Raw genomic sequence first — 19,481 nt, forward strand, 5'->3', positions numbered from 1 at the left:
CCCATCACTTGAAATTCCCCTATAGTACTTAAGTACAGTATTTGTAAAATAAATGTAGGCTACTAGTTACTTTACACCACTGCTAAACACTCTGTGTGTGCATGTATGAAAGCACAACAGCAAAGTTTATTTTCTAGTCAAAAATGTTTGTTGCCTAATGACAGTGTTATGGTGATGCATCCCTCGTTAAGGCTCGTTTCTATTCCACATCTAACCAGTGAGTGAATGACAACCGTTATTGTTAGCACTTAGCTCTCATTAGCATGCGACAAGTAAGCCTACTATTGCCAAACAGCGGTAAACTACATGATTCAAACCCGTCGCTGAGGCACTGCTTTTATCCACAGCCCAAATCTTCTAATTGTACACACCAGTAGCAAATATACTATAACGAGGGGCAAAGTCAAAGACGCAGTCAGCTCAGAATCAGCGCGACGCGTTACTGCTCAGCCTGCGAGGCTGCTGGCTGACTGACTGACTGGACTGAATGAGAGAGGGGAGGGGGAGAAACTATACATCTCCTTCCAACCGTATGTAAGCGAGAGAAGTTACAACGCTAAGCTTCACATGAGCGCTACATTGTTGTGGGGGGGGGGGGGGGGAATCTTAAAAAAAAAAAAGAGAAAATCATACAGTGGCGGCCGGATTTGAAGCAGCGGCGGGCCGCCGCTGCTTAATGCATGTAGGGGAAACACTGCCATATGACATGATGGACTGGACTATCTCCATATATAGTGTTATCCACATTTCGTGTAGCCGCCCCGCACAGGAAGTGATGTCACAACTCGCTGACATCACACTGACATCACAGAGGTTACGGAAGGAAGGACACTCAAGCGACACGGTTTTTCAGAGTATATGCGACCTTCGGTCGCAATAATGTCAGCTTATTATTTAGCTTTTATTTTTACCTGCTTTAGTTAATGAGCCATGTCCCCATTGGAAAGGTGTTATTTAGGATACAGATTAACCATAATACATTGGGTGGTTTGGGAACTAATTAAGAGACTTGGCTTACTCTCAAATCTGAAGTGAACAGAGGAATACGCAATTGGCTTTATCCATAACCCTGGGCTTGCTTGAGGATGTTTGGCTGGTGGCTTTGAATCAAAAACTTGCTGAAATGTGTTGGTCAGTAAAAACCCAATGTTGTTTTATTTATATGAAATGTTTGCCTAATTTGATTTAGTTCTCCTTCAGGGTGTTTCTTCGTTCTTGAAAATGGGGCTAAATAATTACTGGTATTTAACCAAGAATTATTTTACTGGGAAGGTTGCAGAAGATGTACAAAATAAGATGATGTTTAGTCACTATAGACAGTATTTTGCTATACTTTTGGGATGATTGAACCGCTGTGTCAAAAGCAAGGAGCAATTTCACTTACACTTTATTTAGTGTAACAAGAAAAGTGTACACAATCAAGCATAATTGTTTCACATAAAATAATAATACTACTAATAATACAAAGAGTGACTTACTGATGCCAATGTGCAATGTCTATGCGAATTACCCTGTTGCATGCTTGAATCTAATTTTGACAGGACTGGCTTTGCATAGTTTTAGTTTTAGTTTATTAGCACATCATATAAAACATGTAGCATTACATATACATGGGAACAAAATACAGTGCGAGGAAAGGAAGAAGCCATCAGGCTTATTTGGAATCCTTCCCTTATTGGAAGAGTTAATAAAATTACAGTTTAAAAGTTCAATAAGAACAATACAGTAGAATACCACAAAAGGGGCAGCTGTAAATACACAATCCTTACAAGATAACTCACCTTGTGAAAGGCTATTCTGCACATGCGTTTGCCTCACATGAGCAGTTTGCATTTCTCCTTGTAGCAAAAAAAGAAGAAATAAATTACTAAAGCAATTTGTTCTCCTTCATCACCTTATCTGATAAACACATTTTCATCAAATTACTTGCATAAATGACACAATTGATTTTCTCATTAGTGAGTGGTGTCTGCAGAGATGACTACCAATCAAAAAGGTGCTGACAATTCATTCCTCACACATTAACTACCACCAATAATATGGTTTTGAGTGCATACCATATTCATGCCATTGATGCTTATGTGATGAAAGCATAGGTCTATATTTGTGGAGACACACAGTATTGATATTCCTGATTAGCATTGTGTTTGGGAAATAAGGAGCAGGCCTCTGTAGATAATTTGATGGTACAATCTGGCAAATAAGAAGGTTTTGTAACAGGCACTTTGAATCTCATGCATGATGAAGTGGCTCACGTTCAGTTTGAAGCTGATGGTGGCCCTCTAATGTTATTGCTTCATATTTGTATGTGTGTGTTATTATTATTATTATTATTTTTTTTTAGCTTCAGAGAATTGGTTTGTATTTCACTCATTTGGAATTCCAGTGAAGTTACAGAGATATAATAATAAGCTACTGTATGTTTCGCCCCAGTATATTTACTTAGGTATTTCCATGTCTATGTAGACTAAGCATATAGTACTCATATCTGATTTGTTTTTTGCCTGTCTATGCCTTTGCCTGTCTTTCAGGGCAGCTTGAGAAGCAGCCATCAAATCTCCCCTCAGGAATTCCTCGGGGAGCTGAAGTCAGGGGCAGTGGACGAGCGCCTGTTTGCATGTCTGGATTCACTGCGTGTATCCCTCACTAGCAACCCTGTCAGGTGAGAATGCAAATGGCCTTTTTTCTTACATTTAATATCTGCCCTTACGGTTGTCTATTTTCTGTTTGCTTTTGCAAACACAGAGACACTATACAGGGTTTCCTGCAGCACTTTACAGGCCAGGCGCCCCGCCCGGCCTGAAAACACCCCCGCCCCCCCAAGGGTATTAAAAAAAAGAAGAAAAAAAAAAAAAAAAATTTAAACTTTTTGGACCTCCAACAATGTACTAGGCATGATCGCGATCGCGAAATTGCATGTTTAACCCCCATACCAACCCTATCTTTCAAACATGGCAGCCATGTTTGTTTACATTTGAAGAAAACATAAGGGCTGGTATCTCCTGAATGCAGGAAATACTCAAGTAAAGTGCAAATACCTGAAAATCTCCTTTGTACAGTATAAGTACAGTACTTAAGTAAATCTACTTAGTTACTTTACACCAATGTTTCTTTTTTTTTACTGTGCTGTAGACTTCTATGTATATGGCACGAGTGCTGGTTGATTAACCTGGGGGAAAAAAACAAGTTACACTGTCCTGTGAAAAACGTAGTTATTCAATGTTGAATAAATGTGAATGATAGCATGTAGTTGTGTTTTCCGTCATCATGGGCACATTCATGTGTTTTTATAGGGCAAAAATAAGAATTAATATAAAAAATTAAGTGAATTAATTACTCGAATTAATTAATTAATTATCAAAAAATTTCCCCCCCTGGTCAAGACTTTTTCCTGCAGGAAACCCTGCTATATATTTCTCTCTTCCCTGGTCACCATAGACTTGTTCTAGCGTGGCTTCATCCCTCTGGCACACCCAATGGGCTTGTGCCCTTTCATAGATGATATGATATTCCAGAGGTCTTTCCCTCACTGTCCCTCCCCTGTGGTGCTGGAGACCCAGAGCAACAACTGCCTGCAGGGATTTATTAATATGTATTACAGCCACAGCTGTATATTGGTTATTCCCTTGCCTACCTTTTTAATTGTTTGATGCATATTGGTTGTGTCCCTGTTGCCTCCACTGCGTGTGTACCACAAAGATGACACAGAAGTCAGCAGGTGGTGTTCCAATTCCCCCATTCTCTACTTTAATTGAACATTTCATGCTTTTATTTTAAAATTCAGGCCACATACATAGCGATGAAGAAAGCTGCAGGCAATTGTTGAGGCGGACAATGAAATTGACAAGTTGCTTGCATTAAAATTACGCATGATTTCAAGAGCCACTTTTTTCATCACTTATGTCCTTGTCAGGTCCTTGTTTATTTCAAATCCCTCAAATCTTTTCTCATATGCATTTATTGCTGTGCGTGCTTGCGTCTGCGTGTGTGTGTGCGTGCATGTACGTGCACTATGTTGTTCAGTAATCGTTTTCTGCTCATGGATTGCTGTGTTGTCTAGTACAAGACAGATATTACATCTGTCTGTTGCAATAATGAAAGTATGTGCTGAGTGATAAATGGTTCATTCATTTAGAGATAGCTTACAACATTTTGCGATACTTGGTAAAGGAGTTTTCATTCATTCACATCAGCAACTTTGAAGAGAGTTCGAGTCATTGTACACGTCTTTGCTCACTTTGTAATTATCTATGCCAGGCCGATAGGCTAGCAGTCATTTCCCCTGGATATCTTGGATTAGGACATAATTCTCCATATAGGGCATGTCCATTTCCGCTTAACTAGATTTTACACCAGTTCGCATTTTCTTCTAAATGCACTTTTTCCTACTTACTTAATGACACCTACAGTACAGTATAGCCACACTTTGGGCATATGCTTTCCCGGCATGCCGGTCCTGGGGCATTTTCATGAAATATCAACACACCACCTTGAATGCTCCTGCTGTGTTATTTATTAAACAAACGAACACTGTTTCCACGGAAAAGGTCTTAATCAGGCTTATCAGGGTCATGAATGAGGTGGTATAGTTAGAGAAAGTTAGCCGAGTCTTTGACCAATCTGGAAACTAAATGCTTACCAATAGCTTTCTTCACAAATGTGTTCATAAACGTGTCTACTATCACCTCTGAACTTTGTCAAACCCAACTCCCTTGGGAAACTTTGTGGGAGCCAATCAAAGTTGGGGTCTCATTGACTTTACTATGGAGGAAAAAGAAAGTCTGCTTTAAGTAGCATGAGTGTGAGGGGTCTAACTAGGGGTTTTTCATGATTCTGAATCCAATGCAAGCATTTGTTTTGCATGAAAAACATTCATTGGGCTAAAAACGCCCCCCACAAAACTGTGAAAAGTGATGACTCTTCACTAAACCATAGTGTTGTGCGGGCTGTTTTTAGCCCAAGGAGTTTTTCGTGCAAAACAAATGCTTGCATTGGATTCAGAATTATGAGAAACCCCTAGTTTGACCCCTCACATGCTACTTAAAGCAGATTTTTTTTTTTAATTATTTTCCTGTATAGTAAAGTGACCCCAACTGAGACCCCAACTTTGATTGGCTCCCACAAAGTTTCCCAAGGGTGTTGGGTTGGAAAAGAATCTGAGGTGATAGTAGACACCTTTATGAACCCATTTGTGAAGAAAGCTATTGGTAAGCATTTAGTTACCAGATTGGTCAAAGACTTGGCTAACTTTCCCTATCTAGTAGAGGCGTTGACTATGTAACACAGAAGATGGGCAGCGTTGCAGCAGCGTTGATAAGAAGATGCCTACAGTAGCACCTGCCTGCAATCAGGGATTGGAGGCAAGTGCTGACGGTATCAATAGGGACACCTCACCAATGGTAGTGAATGCTTGTCTGAGTATTCCAAAAGTATTAGGTCAAGCCTAGAACCAAAAGAGGCTTTGGACCATGTGTAAATAGAACATTTGTCGCAGTTTATTTTGCTCACACACACACACACACACACACACACACACACACACACACACACACACACACACACACTGACACACACACACACACACACACACACACACACACACACACACACACACACACACACACACACACACACACACACACACACACACACACACTGACACACACACACACACACACACACACACACACACACACACACACACACACACACCTTCCAGTGCCACACTGTAAAAACAGTATTCACAGTGACGTTTTATATTATTGTCATTACAGTATGTAGTTTAGAGAATAATGGACACTTGGACAGTAAGTTAGCAAGGTATTACAGCAAAAACTGTCTAGCAATAATATATAAACTGGCTAGTTTGACTGGTTGTATTAACCTTTTAGAATGTTTTTTTCTCTCGAACTACAATCTCTTATCAAATCAGAAATCTGCAGACAGTGCAGCTTAACCTCACAAACACCTTGCTCTCTGTCTCCATGCAGCTACAGCACAGATGAAACTTTTGTTTCTGCTTGCTGTACCAGAACTATGTGTACTGGCAGCTACTGTGCATATTTATACAGTAGGGTTGGAAGATGATTCAAGCCTGGCTCCTGTGTGCACACATTGTTGCTGTGAATAGTACAATAGCCTTCAATTGTCTAACTTGTTGTTAGAGACACCTGACACTCATAATAGATGAGAGTTTGCCCTAGGAGACGTCAGACGTCTCCTGAGTTTGCTTCGGTATGGTATAACAACCTTGGTCCGGACTCCGGAGCACCGTGCTGGATTTATTTTATGTTTTACACAAGAAATGTTGGATTTTTTTGTCAACTTTTTAATATGATCCAAGGGTTATGCATTTTTCTTTCTTTTTTTTCTTCTTTTTTTGTCTGTGTTGTAGATGAATGGCAAAATGAACAAAAGGTTTGGCTTGGTTTTGAGTTATTCATTTTGAATGAGGAACTAACATGTCATGTTTTATTATTCATTGGAATAATTCCATTCATACACCGAGTAAACCTGAGGCCCCATATCATTTCACTTCATCTTTTCAATCTTTGCAATGGCCATTGGTCATTCATCACGATCACATCAAATCTGTTTATTGTCAAATACAGTGCTTCAAATGAGTGTGTGCTGTGTGTATGAAGATGTTCGCAATTCATTTTATACTATTATAAATTTATCTTGCCAGGCCAGGGGACCTAAGGAAGTTTGGCTTTGCAGACATGTTTACCTTGTGCTCATGCCATGCATGTTCTTTACTTCATATGCGCTGTCGATGAATATGCATCTATAAACTCCAGGAATCTACATGTCTGTCCTTTGCATATATAAGTTAATTCAGTCAACAATGAATATCCAGCATAATTTTATTAGTATTGTATTATACTTGTTGATTAATTGTCTTAATGAAGGTAAACATACTGTGTGCTATATTGTTTCAGATATTTAGTGCATCTTGCATGTGCATGTGTATGCGTTGAACTTGATGTCTGGACTAATATGACAGGAAGGATCTTAGCAGTAAATTGTACATTTAGCTTCTTACTCCAACATGCTTTTGTGCAATATGTTCACACACCGATGGCAGAGGAAAACATGCAAGGCACAGACCTGGTCATTGAATGCAGTTAGAGGTAAAGTTTGTTGCTTAAGAACACTTATACAGCTATCAAGAATTGAACCAGGAACGTTACAATTCCAATTGTGCCAATATGGGCGCTCTACTGTCGTACCTACTTTCCCTTGGCAGTCGTCCACTCAGATGTACATCAGGCTTTGGTCTCTCTATGAGGTTTGGCGGTTAGCTAGTTGCACATACTGTGCCAAAACCTTTTTAAGTGGAGTCATCTAGGTCTAAACATTTAGTCCTTATTAACATTGTTCCTATTTTAGCCCCACACTTGAGTCTGTGCAGGCCTCTGTTCAGGCCTCTACAGTAATCCTATTCCTTTTACCAAAGCAAACCATTTTAACTCTATGTTTTCTGAGTCACAAGTACACAATTTAAGTTGAATGCCTTGGGCCACAACAAGTCTCTCAACCTTGCCTTTCTTATGTAAAACAGTTCCAGTGTGCTGTTCATGGGTGAATGGTAAGGTGGCAATATCATTGCATCATCTCCTGGCCAGCTGGTCCTGTATTTCATTTGTTATTATCTGCACCGTTGTTTGATCTCACATGGTTCTGGCCTGGGCCTGGGGCTGTCGTCCACAGTGTAGTAATATCACACACTATATTCTGTGGTTGGCTCCCTGTGCGCTTAGTCGGAGGGTCTGATTGGACAGCTGATTGATGTGAAGGTGTCTGATTGGACTGCTGAGTGATGCTTCCATTACTGGCCTCGACTGCTATGGCTGACATAGTTTTCATCATCTCATTCTCTTTTCTTTCTTTCTTCCTTCCTTCCCCAATTCCGTCTTTCTTCTATTCATTATATTTCCTTTTTTTCTTTTTTTCTTTTTTTTTTTTACCGTCATCCATCATTTAATAACCAGTTGATCAAGTAGCAAGTAACCTACAATCATTTTGTAATTTTTGTGTAATTAATCGTATATCAATACTATATACTGTATAAGAAGATATAAGAAGTTCTGATGGTGTCTGCAGCTTGTGGGTGATTCATGTACATGGACACATTGGCCTTGTTTGTCACATGCCCAATATGGAGTTCCCCGACATCAGTGCAAATTGATTATGCCCAAATACTCTCGTACTGCATACACTGCATACATGGGGACAAACACACAGATACATGGGGACAAACACACAGATCTATGGATATAACAGGAAGAACTAAGAAAGGAATTAAGGTGCTGTGGGCCCCATGTAGGTGTCCCAGGTTTTTATTCTCTGAAACCAGAGTATTAACTGCTCTGCATGCATAACAGAACATCACATTACCAGAGACTCATGCAGCAATAGATTAGTTTCAGTGTTACAAATGGTCTTTTAAACCGTCTGAACCATTAGCCCGTTTAGGATTACAAAAGGGTGTTTATGTATGGTTTTGTTTTGTATCCCCACCCGCTTCCACGTTTGGATCAATATGTGAACGAATGAGCTCCTTCTCCTGATAGCTAGACCATTTCTTGAAGGAAGCATTCCATATTGCACCATGTATAGCTCGCCTGCAATTGCACCTGTATTAATACAAAATCAATAGCCAGCCCTATGGCCTCATCCAGAAATCTAACCCCATTGGCTTTCCCCATGTCCCAGTAGTTTATGAGGACACTCCAGTGCCAGTGTATATGTGAGATGAGTCACTGTGGTGATAGCAGCTCACTCCCCTTCCCCCCGCCATACCTCCATCTTTCTCTTTGCTTCACCTCTCATCAGGCTACATTGGCCCTCACATTCTCCTCTCATTCGTCTTAAGAGCTAGACGTGGCCCTCACTCCTCTACGCCCTCTTTTTTCAGCCCAGTCATCAGTCCCTTAATGCTGTCTCTGTCTCTCCCCCTTGCCACTCGTTCTCCAGCCCCATCATACTCCTTCACTTGCCCTCCCTGCCAGTTTCATCTCTGCTCACGACGGTCCATTAACAACATTTCACCCTTTTAAGTCTTCCCTTGCTTATGCCCCCTTATCCTTTCTCTCGACCTCAGTTCTCCCCAGTCCTCTCTCTTTTCTACTCTTGTGTCAAAAGAATCCTGTCTTGTGTGTGTGTGTGTGTGTGTGTGTGTGTGTGTGTGTGTGTGTGTGTGTGTGTGTGTGTGTGTGTGTGTGTGTGTGTGTGTGTGTGTGTGTGTGTGTGTGTGTGTGTGTGTGTGTGTGTGTATGAGAGAGTGTCCCAGCTAAAAAAAAAAAGCCCAGGATGTAATGTAAAGCCCATAATTTCCCCTGGGCCCAATAAAAACAGTGGCCCCGTCTCACTTCTCTCTACAGGGGATTGCTTAGGAGATGACAAATCTACAGCACAGATATTTCTGAAGAGAATGACAATTTTTTTTTTTTTTCATCTTCTACTCATTCCATTCTGCTTCACCTCCCCTGAGTTCTCAGCAATACCCTGTGAATTTGCCCATAGCAGAGCAAACCGATGGTTGATAATAGATGAAAATCCATTAGGGATACATGAGTTACCACTGTTTTGATGCTCATACTGATTCAATATTATTAACGTTTAAACTAACAAGTGTTCGATGCAGAGAACGTGTTAATCCAATCTGTCACTCTACATTAATTAGGCAGTTCATTGTTCAGGTGCGCATCTCCTCTGTTGATATTATTCCTATTGTAAAATAAATAAATAAAAATAAACAATGTGTGGCATTGGGACTTGAGAATCGAGAAGCTGAATAAATGTTGCAGGCCTTTAGGGTTTAGAACAGTGAATTGGAGGTTGTTGATACTTGATCTATTGTGTCAACTTCTGCCTGAAGCATCTGCAGAACACGTGAGTCATGCCCTGTGCTTGCAAGTCTTGCATGATGCTGCATCACCTGCTGTCTGTCTCCAAGTCTTCTTCTCTGTATCCAGGACTTCTTTAAATCTCAGCATGAAGGCTCTTGCACATTATCCATATGTTTTTGTCCGAAGTAGTTGCACATTAAAATAAATTAGTGTGACCTCACGTCGCATCCAAAACGTTTTTCTTTCATTCAAATTTTTTTTTGCGTCGTCATCATGTCTGTATGTTACCTGAGGCTATCTGTAGTTTCAGGAAAGGCTCATTGCACTTTCCGATCCAATGCGATGATACAATTTGGAATGCTAATCAAGCTGTGTGTGTGCGTGCGTGCGTGGGTGCACGCTTGCGTGCGCACACTGTTTATGTGGTCGCAGGATGGACCCATAGTGTCAGATTCCATTTGATTTGGCTTTGACTGCCATCCCACATTTGCAGGCCCTGGGTATAGGCAGACCGGCATATGCTCTGAGGAGCGCACTAGTTATTTTTGTGTTCAAGTGCAAGGACCACACATTCATCCTCAATGCTTGATGAGTGGTTTGTTTCATTCTGCACAATTTTAACTCCACACATTAGGGATGTCGCGATCGGATCGGGAGATCGGAAATCGGGGAGATTGGGCCATTTGGGGGCGATTTCAAAAGATCAGAAGAAAAGATCGGGAAACACCTTGTCTTTATATATTTAAAAAATATATAAGCTGATGAGCTTTATTTTAATTTGTTTTGATACAATGCTGCACTAATTGAAAAAAGAAGCTTGGATAGAATGGATACTGTTATTTAAATAAAATAAAAAACCTTAAGGGACAACATAAAAGCATAATAATTTTTTGATGATGTCATTTACCCCCATGTTAAATTACCCAATCAAATTAATTTATTGTAGTTGCTGTACTGAAAGTAGTACTTTCTGTACAGTAACTGCAATACATTAATTTGATCGGCTAATATGGGGGGAGGGGCGGAGTTGAGCGGCGAGCATTATCTTGTGAAACTACCCCAACATAACTGTGCGAGGAGGAGAAAATGCGACAATTCATAAACCGAATTTTAAAACAAGCAGTTCTAGGGGTAAAAATGTTATAGAATCTGTTATAGAATCCACCCTAACCGCGTACAAAGTACAAGTCTTCTACCAAAAAGGTGTCAGAGATTAGAACGAGGGTCCAACGTTCTCCTCCTCGGCAGCTCTGAGCCCTTTTTAGCAGCCATCTCTGTCCTGCTGTCTTCACCGGAGCACACCGGAGGACTGAAGTCCGTGGCTCATACACTCTGTGTGTGTAGCCTGTGTGTGTTTGTGTGTGTGTGTGTGTGTGTGTGTGTGTGTGTGTGTGTGTGTGTGTGTGTGTGTTTACGTGTGTGTGCGTGTACACACACAATAGCTCTCGAAAATAGCCTTGTGGTGCGGCGCTACAAGATAACAACAATGCATCACATTGCACGACGGACGAAGTATACATTCACTACTAACTGATACGGCCCGCCTCCTTTTCAGACTGTTTGGAGAAAGACCACGTGACCTACTGTATCATAATGTTAAACTTCTGGGCTTGTCAGCCGGTCTTTAATGCATTGCTGAAAGATCGGATCGGGAAGGATCGGCTTCAAATCTGGAGCAAAAATATGTGATCGGAATCGGGAGAAAAAAAACTTGATTGGGACATTGCTGAAAGATCGGATCGGGAAGGATCGGGATCAAAAGTAACTTGATCAGGACATCCCTACCACACATCAGACTCTGTGGCAGGTGGCAGTGTGTAATGTTTATTGTTTTGCGGATGGCTGATTCAAAAGAACAGATATGAAAACCTTAAGTCCTACATTGTTTCTAAAACAGAACTGTCTTGTTAATTATTAATTATCTGTCCTTATTACCATCCCCAGCCATGTCTCTGCAGTCTCCCCCTCCACCTTCTTCTCCCTCTTGTGTCATTCATTGGACTCATTGAACTCGTACGTTTATGCATTATGCTGTTTGACGGAGTTGCTCGTGTCGGCTTCACTGCACCATACCTCTTCATTCACTTCTTTTGGTCTGATCCTCCCTGATGGCTAATAGAGCCCTCCTCTCTTGCTCACTGCATCTGCATAGCACTCCCGTTCTCCTGGGCCCTCCCCTACCTACCACAATGGTTCATGGCTGAAAGCGCAAGGATGTGGGTGGGAAGGTACAAAGACTTCATTATGTTTTGGAGGGCCTCTTGAGCACTGCTGTACTGTACTGCCGTGATGGGCTACAGACAATTGGGAGATAGAAGGTCCTCATTTATGTTAAGAGCTTTTAATCATATCAAATCTGTCCTCCCAGAGCCCAACTTTGATGTTGATTGTAATTAATGACTATGTCAGTGATGGACAAACACTGCCAAAGACTGATGGGTTCTTATGCCCATTAGCCAAATGCTTAGGTAATATAAGGTTGTTTTTCATAGCTCAAAGGGTCACTTTCCCCCTAAATGTAATCAATTCTCAAGAAAGGCTTTGTTCTTGCAATTATGTTAATGTGTCTTTTTGTGTGAACGTACTGTACAGTATACAGCCATGCATTTATTATCCTTGACTTCGGGACAGTGAAATATTTTATTGTCTGAGGCGAAGTCATGGTACATCTTTTGGTCATCAACGGTCCAGAAAAACTATATAGTCCATTCTAGATTTCATCTACTAAAGTCCCATTTGTTCAACCAGAATGTAAATTGCTGCAGTAAATCATGTTGGTCCATTTTGACAGTTTTATCAACCACTTGTAGCTAGCCTTGAACCCCATGACCTCTTATTGACCTGTTTTCATTTTCACTCCTTTGCTTTAATGCTTTGCTGCTGTTTTCTACTTTTGTTAAGAAATATGCTGTTGCTATGGCGAGAGATCACCACAGCAATTAGAATAGGTCAGCAGATTACCTTACCAGGCATCCTTGTCGTTGCCCTTTGTGTTGGACTGAGACTCTTGTTGTCATCATTTCCCCACAGTACCATGAATCACATGTGCTTGTCAGCTCTCAATGTTTATAATGTTGACAAAAAATAATTACGTCAACTTCAGCAGTTTGTTACTTATGATCACAGCTCATTTTCAAGGGAAGCTGCTTCAGCTCAAGCCATATTATAGTGTAAAACACAGACTGTATAAAGACTGTTACTATAGCCTGCAGAATTGTCTGTTTTTGAGTGGTACATGGCACACCAACTCCAATGCTTGACTGAGTGTGTAGGTAACTATGTATGTATGTAGCATGAGCTGCAATACCGCTGCATGACAAGTGGCAGGCCTGGGTGACCAAGTGGTGCTGTTGAGCAGCCGAGGCGCGCACACACTCACACACACAACAACGCGTGCGGACGCAAGGTTTTTTGTGTTTTTAGAGCGAGATGGTACACAATGCATGGACCACGTCGGGTCCTGATGGGGTCGCAGAAAAAAATCCCTCATAATATGTTGTCTTTCACTAGCAGTTTAAGGAACCACTAAACTAATTGTAATCAGCAAATGCTGACAATTTGTCAGTTTATAATGAGAATGAAAAAAAAAAATCTTTATGCCTGATGCTTGTTTTCTATGCTTTGCCGTAAACCTGCAACTCTTTTTGGACTTTTGTCTCCTTTTTCAACAGTGAGACACTGGTTTTAGCATGCATCTCTTGCTCTCCGCCTCCATATCCTGGAACAAGTGCACTGTGTTCCACCAGGTTATGTAGACAGGCTTATATGGTCCCTTATCAAGTTTCTGCTGGCGGAGCAGACAGAAGTAATTCTCTGCTTCATACAGGTTCAGAGGCTTACCCTGTGACTCCGGCTACTGACCCCTGTCTGCTTCGCCTACCTCAGCCGCTCCAACACTCCCTTTCCCCTCTGATGAGGGGCCACAGGGCTGGCCCACAGCACCAGCCAGGCTACGGGGTGTAATTGTATTAAATGGATGTGATAAATGGATCTGACAAACAAGTGGAAATTGGTTTTTGATATTATATTAAAACTGACCTTCAGGTTTAAGGCCCCAGATTTGTTATTTTGTCAGTTTAGCTATTCAATAGAGTGAGCATTTGAGTCCCTCCTCCTGCTGTGTTTAGTAAACATGGGACGGCCTTGTCTGTCTGTAGCACGCCCCTAAAACGGATGCCTAACACAATTGTACGCACGCACGCACGCACGCACCCACCCACACACACACACACACACACACACACACACACACACACACACACACACACACACACAGAGACCAAGTTTTGCGTTTTGCAGTTTGAATCGTGCAACTGCCAGAGTAAATACATAAATAATCCAGCTCCTTCCAGCGAAATCAGCGTTTTAGTCCAGGGTCCAGGGGAGTTTTTTCCGCAAAAAATATTAAAATAATTACTTTTTATATAAAAGTTGACCAAAGTTGACCGGCAGGGAACCCCCTAGTTAAATTGTTGATCAGGCAGTTGACCGGCAGGGACTGTGTTAACTCATTCGCTGCTAGGCCCGATAGTCCCGAGAATATGCTAATGTCCCTCCCTGCCAGGCCCGATAATCCGTTTAAAAATAAAAATAAACCCTAACCCTAACTCCAAAAAATGTAGTAGGCATGATAGCAATCGCGAAATTGCATGTTTAACCCCCATAGCAACCCATCTTTCAAACATGGCAGCCATCTTTGTTTACATTTTAGGAAAACATAATGGCCTGAATGCCTGAACGGATTTCCATTCGGATTTTTTTGTTTGAAAGCTGTGAGCAATGTGCACACACGTGGTGCATGATCTAGGCATGGACATGACATTATCAGTGCACTATGAATTACATGGAAGTCTATGGAGACAGGCATATGGAACTACGGAGGTATTTGCAAATGGCGGGGTATGGAAGTGTTCAACTTGAGCAATATTTTCCAAATTGATCTGAAAAGACAAGCAAGTGTGTGCACGTATGCATAACAATACTGACATCTCTGCTCAGGAAGATTGTTATGCTATTCATGGCCTTTCCTTCGTAGGGTGATTAATAGTATTTGGTAACATGATATTAAGGGAGCTCTTGGGCATAATAGAGAATAATAGTTTAAAAGGACACCCTGCCTCTGAAAGCGTTGACATTCCCCATGGGAGGACTACGTAGTCATTTATGATAATCTAGCAGTTGTGCCATTTTCTTCTGTCTTGAAATATGATATCTTTCAATTCTTATCCAGAGCGACGTCAAGGTAAAACGTGGCTTGAACTCCTGGATATCATGTATGGTATACATCAAAGCTAAATAACATACTATTTAAACTATTTTAATATTGTATCTTTGGACAAGCAAACACTATGCAGTAAAATAAATATTATATGTCAACAATCAACCTACCGTATATACTGTACATCTGGATAACATAACTAGTAACTATCAAGAATAGGCAAGTGCTACAAAGAAGCATTGGCCAGGGCATCATAAGGACACCTTACTGATCAAAGTTTGCGATAATATGAGTCAACGCACATGTGTAAGCAATTGCAAGGCTTTAGGCCAAACAAGGCATGACTTATGCCTGTTTAACGTTTGCATTTTCAAAGAATTGCTATAGCGCCCCCCTTTTGCCAATTGGAGTAAGATTGGTTAATTTGGTTTCAGTTGTGGAAGGTGTCCACCACACAGTGATATTGGAGGTGTCCACCACACAGTGATATTTTGAATAACCCTCTACCATACTGCACATTTTCATGAAACTATTACCGGTACTCGGCAATGTATGTGTTTGGGGCAAAAGAATAATTTTTCTGCAATTTCACTGCAATATTCATTGGCTTAATTTTTTACATTTTCTTTAGATATTGGTCCAAAGTTCTTGTGTAGAAAGTTTTGTGCACATTGCGTAACAATCCCAGGAGTAGATCGATTTGAACCATTTTTCGTATCATTCAAAATGGTGGGAGATCTAAAGGTCAGAAGTCATAGGTCAAAATGACACATTTGGTCCTCATTAGGAGATATACTGTATGTGCATTGAAGTTTCATGGCTGTAGGTCAAACGCTTCATTAGCTATGCCTGTTCAAAGTTTGCATTTTTCAATTGATTGCTACAGTACCACACTTTGGCCACTGGTTGTGAGTTTCGTAAAAAAAGAAAAGAAAAAAAAGACTGCACTGTTGAGATAATACTGTGATTATGCGTAAAATGACAGAAGAATAAAAGGTAGTGATACAATAAGGAGCCACACATTGCTAGCCATACACTAGTGTGTGTGTGGAGGGGGGGGCATTGCTACTGTAACCTGTATATGAGAACTATACTGTACTTGAGCTCAGGGTAGTGAACTGGAAAACGGCTGCTCTAAAAGTGAAACAAAATATGGGCCATTCAGATTAATGCCCTCATTTACAGTCAAGCAAGGGCACACAGAGTGAGATGGAAGAGAAACGAGAGGAAAGGTAGAGAGAGACAGCTCTTGCAAACATTCAGCAACACCTTAAAAGAGTCATGAAACACAAAATCACTTTTTCTATAAATATATATTATATAATTGAGTCACTTGTGATGGGGGGGCAATGATATGGTTCATTTTGTCCATAGGCTTGTGGATTCAGAGCTTTCTACTGTCTCTGTAGCCATTTCTGTGCACTTCTAGTTTCTGGGTAGAAAATAAATATTTTGCGCCACTCATTACATTTTTGCTCTCTGCATTCCATTAGTTCGGCGTGACTAATTAATATTAATGTTTGTTTTATATAGATTTGTATCAAGGGGGGGGCGTGGTTTCAGAGAGAAACACCCGCAGTCGCCTTATTTGGAAACGCACATGAGTTCTAGGCAAACAGAGCCGACACCACCATGTTTACGGTACATGCTGTGGCCCGTGAGAGAAAGCCGTTTGGCGACTGCTGCTACGGCTAGCTCGGCTACATAGCCGATCTACAAGCTCACAACGCGTTGCTTTCGCGACGCGTGGTGAGCTTGTAGATCGGCTATTTTTCGTGCATGTGGACGTTTTGAGTGTGCGCGCACTGCCACCACACACACACACACACACACACACACACACACACACTACACACAGTCAGGAAATAGCCAATAGCGCTAGCGCCTAGCGTCCATTCTGCTCCGGATGTCCCCGCGGTAAACAGTCCAATGCTGGAGAAAGTTGGCCATGGATAAAAGCTCAGACAGTTTGTTTGTAAAATACTTGCACATTTTTACTGGTTATACAACATGGAGTTGCCGAATCTTTATACTTTTTACACCTCCAATGGCTGGTTTTAAATTTTGTTTCCGAAATGCAAATGCAACAAGTGGCCACTGCCGACAGCTTCTCTCTGATAGAACACAATGGTATGCACGCATTACTCCGCCCCCTCCCCCCACAACAGCAGATAACCACGCCTACATTTTAGATATCTTTTCATATTCTCAAGTATGATAAAACAACTAAAGAGGCAGGGTTTCTTATCCCTTTAAATATTAAGAATCATTGTGAGGAGTTTTCCTTAAGGGGCCTGTCACCTAAAGGGTTACTGTCACTTTAAGAATCATCTTAAAAAACAAGTTAATATTTTTATGATGTCATTGTGGGGATGCGCACTTATAAGCCAATCAAATGAATTGTCTGTATAGCCTGACTGTATGACTACTTACTGTACTGGTCAGCTGTTGTTGGGGGGCGAGGGGCAGATTACACTGTGACATGAGCTTCAGACTGTTTCAGACCAGCTCATGTCACAGTGTAATCTGCCCCTCAACCCCTTTTGGTGACAGTAACTATCAGAGCTGCAGAGATCAGCTCTGACATTGCAGTGAGGCAGTGTTTTTTCTAATTTTATATTTTTGAGCAGTGCTAACCGCTACTACATCTGGTTTTGTCTGATTGTATGTACGTACGTTGCCTGTGTGTACGTAATGTACGTATGTTCCACCCTTGACTCATTGGCCAAGCTTAGTGGGACGTTTAATGAAATGAACTAATAAAAATCACCACTCACTTAGTGGGATTTTATCTAGGAATAAGCTAGTGTACAATTTAATAGACACTTTAATTAGTTTAAGATGGAGTTTGGTTTACACACTAAAAACATCCTGACGTTTTCATTTTCTTTTAATATGTTTTGTTAGAACTTAATGTTCACAAACATTTAATAGTTTTATCTATCTATAAATGAAATGGGCTAAAAGTGACCAAGTTTGGAGAGATATCAAAGCTGCCCAGTTGAGAGAAACCTTGTTGATCTCTTTTGCGGCTGAATAGATTATGCAATTACTCTTATATAGTATTCTTTCATACTGTACATCCTATGAACAAATTATCCATGCACTGAAGGTGCATGGATAATTGGTCAATCATTGGTCAAACATTTTCCACTATAAAGGTAAGTGTAGTGATATGTTTTTGGTTAAAACAAAACGTGTTTTGTTAAAAGGTTATAGCACTATATTCTGATAGTAATCCTTGCTATAGAGTGTTCTTTAAGTAACAGGGGTCTTCCTGTCTCTCCAGCTCTTTAAAAAAAAAAAAGTCTGTCAAACAATGATGTCACCGGTGGAAGGATTTGACAGCTCTCCTATGAGACCCAGACTGAGTAGAAAAACATTGTGCTATTTTATTATGAACATTAGTGAGGACCTATTATATGAAGACAGGTTGAAAAGTGGTGAAGTCCTTCTAAACAGAAAATATTTTTTTTGGGTTGGTTGCCAGTTTCAGCCAATCAGGAGAGATTCCCCATTTATGAGCTTAAAATGTAGTGTTCGAGTTTCAGTTTCCAATTTCACTTGTTTAATCTGTATCCTGTCTGAGTTTTCTCTCCCGATTGGATATTATTGGTATCCTGACCTGAAAGTTTTGCTAAAGAGCTGGAGAGTTACTGAATAAACTCTGTATCAATTTGTACTGAAAAGGTCCAAATATAGAGCTATTTAATGCTTATTTTAACAAAGAAATATCACTTACCCTATCTTTAATGCAAGACGTATGCCAGACATATATGTCACATTCTGTGTTGTTGTACTGTAATCTTGCTTTTGACGTCTTCTCCATTTGTCTAAAGATGGTGCTCTCCTAGAGCGACATCATTCAGTCCTCAATGAGTGAAATGACCTGCTCTATATTTGGTGCAGACGTCCCATATGTGCCGGGACTTCAACCTCCTGTTTCTCCATGTCCCCTGGGGGCCCTGCTGTAGTCAGTTAGCCAGCCGTGCGCAGGACGACATTTCAGAGTTAATGTTTTATTTCTGGTTCATAACCGCTGTAGCAGAGCGCAACACACTGCTGCACTGCCTGGGAGCCTTGGAGACATTCTCCAGAGACTCTGTTAGGAGTCAAGCTACCTTAGCTGTGAAGTTAGCCAGATAAGGCGCCTCATTTTTCTCTTTGATTTATGACTGTTTTTGTTTCCCAGGGAATGGGATGATGAATTTGTTTTCCTCTTTTTTTTTCACTCTCTCTCGCTCTCCCCCCTCTCTCTCTCTCTGTCTATCTGTCTCTCTCGCTCTCACTCACTCACTCACTCACTCACTCACTCACTCACTCACACACACACACACACACACACACACACACACACACACACACACACACACACACACACACACACACACACACACACACTCTTTCTC

The 19,481-nt window shown here is 41.0% G+C and overlaps 1 protein-coding gene across 1 annotated transcript in view; it reads left to right on the plus strand.

Annotated features, from left to right (window-relative positions):
* The window catches only part of LOC308287880 (protein diaphanous homolog 3-like), a gene marked incomplete at its 5' end in the record, with an annotated part of 315,168 nt that overhangs the window by 56,819 nt on the left and 238,868 nt on the right, over positions 1-19,481 (plus strand). Inside the window, one exon of the mRNA XM_080729203.1 lies at positions 2,532-2,662. Within this exon, the coding sequence (XP_080585329.1) occupies positions 2,532-2,662 (131 nt within the window). The remainder of the gene's footprint in view (positions 1-2,531; positions 2,663-19,481) is intronic.

Source organism: Nannobrachium achirus (genome assembly GCF_963921795.1).
Source record: "Nannobrachium achirus genome assembly, chromosome: 7".
Taxonomy (NCBI): domain Eukaryota; kingdom Metazoa; phylum Chordata; class Actinopteri; order Myctophiformes; family Myctophidae; genus Nannobrachium; species Nannobrachium achirus.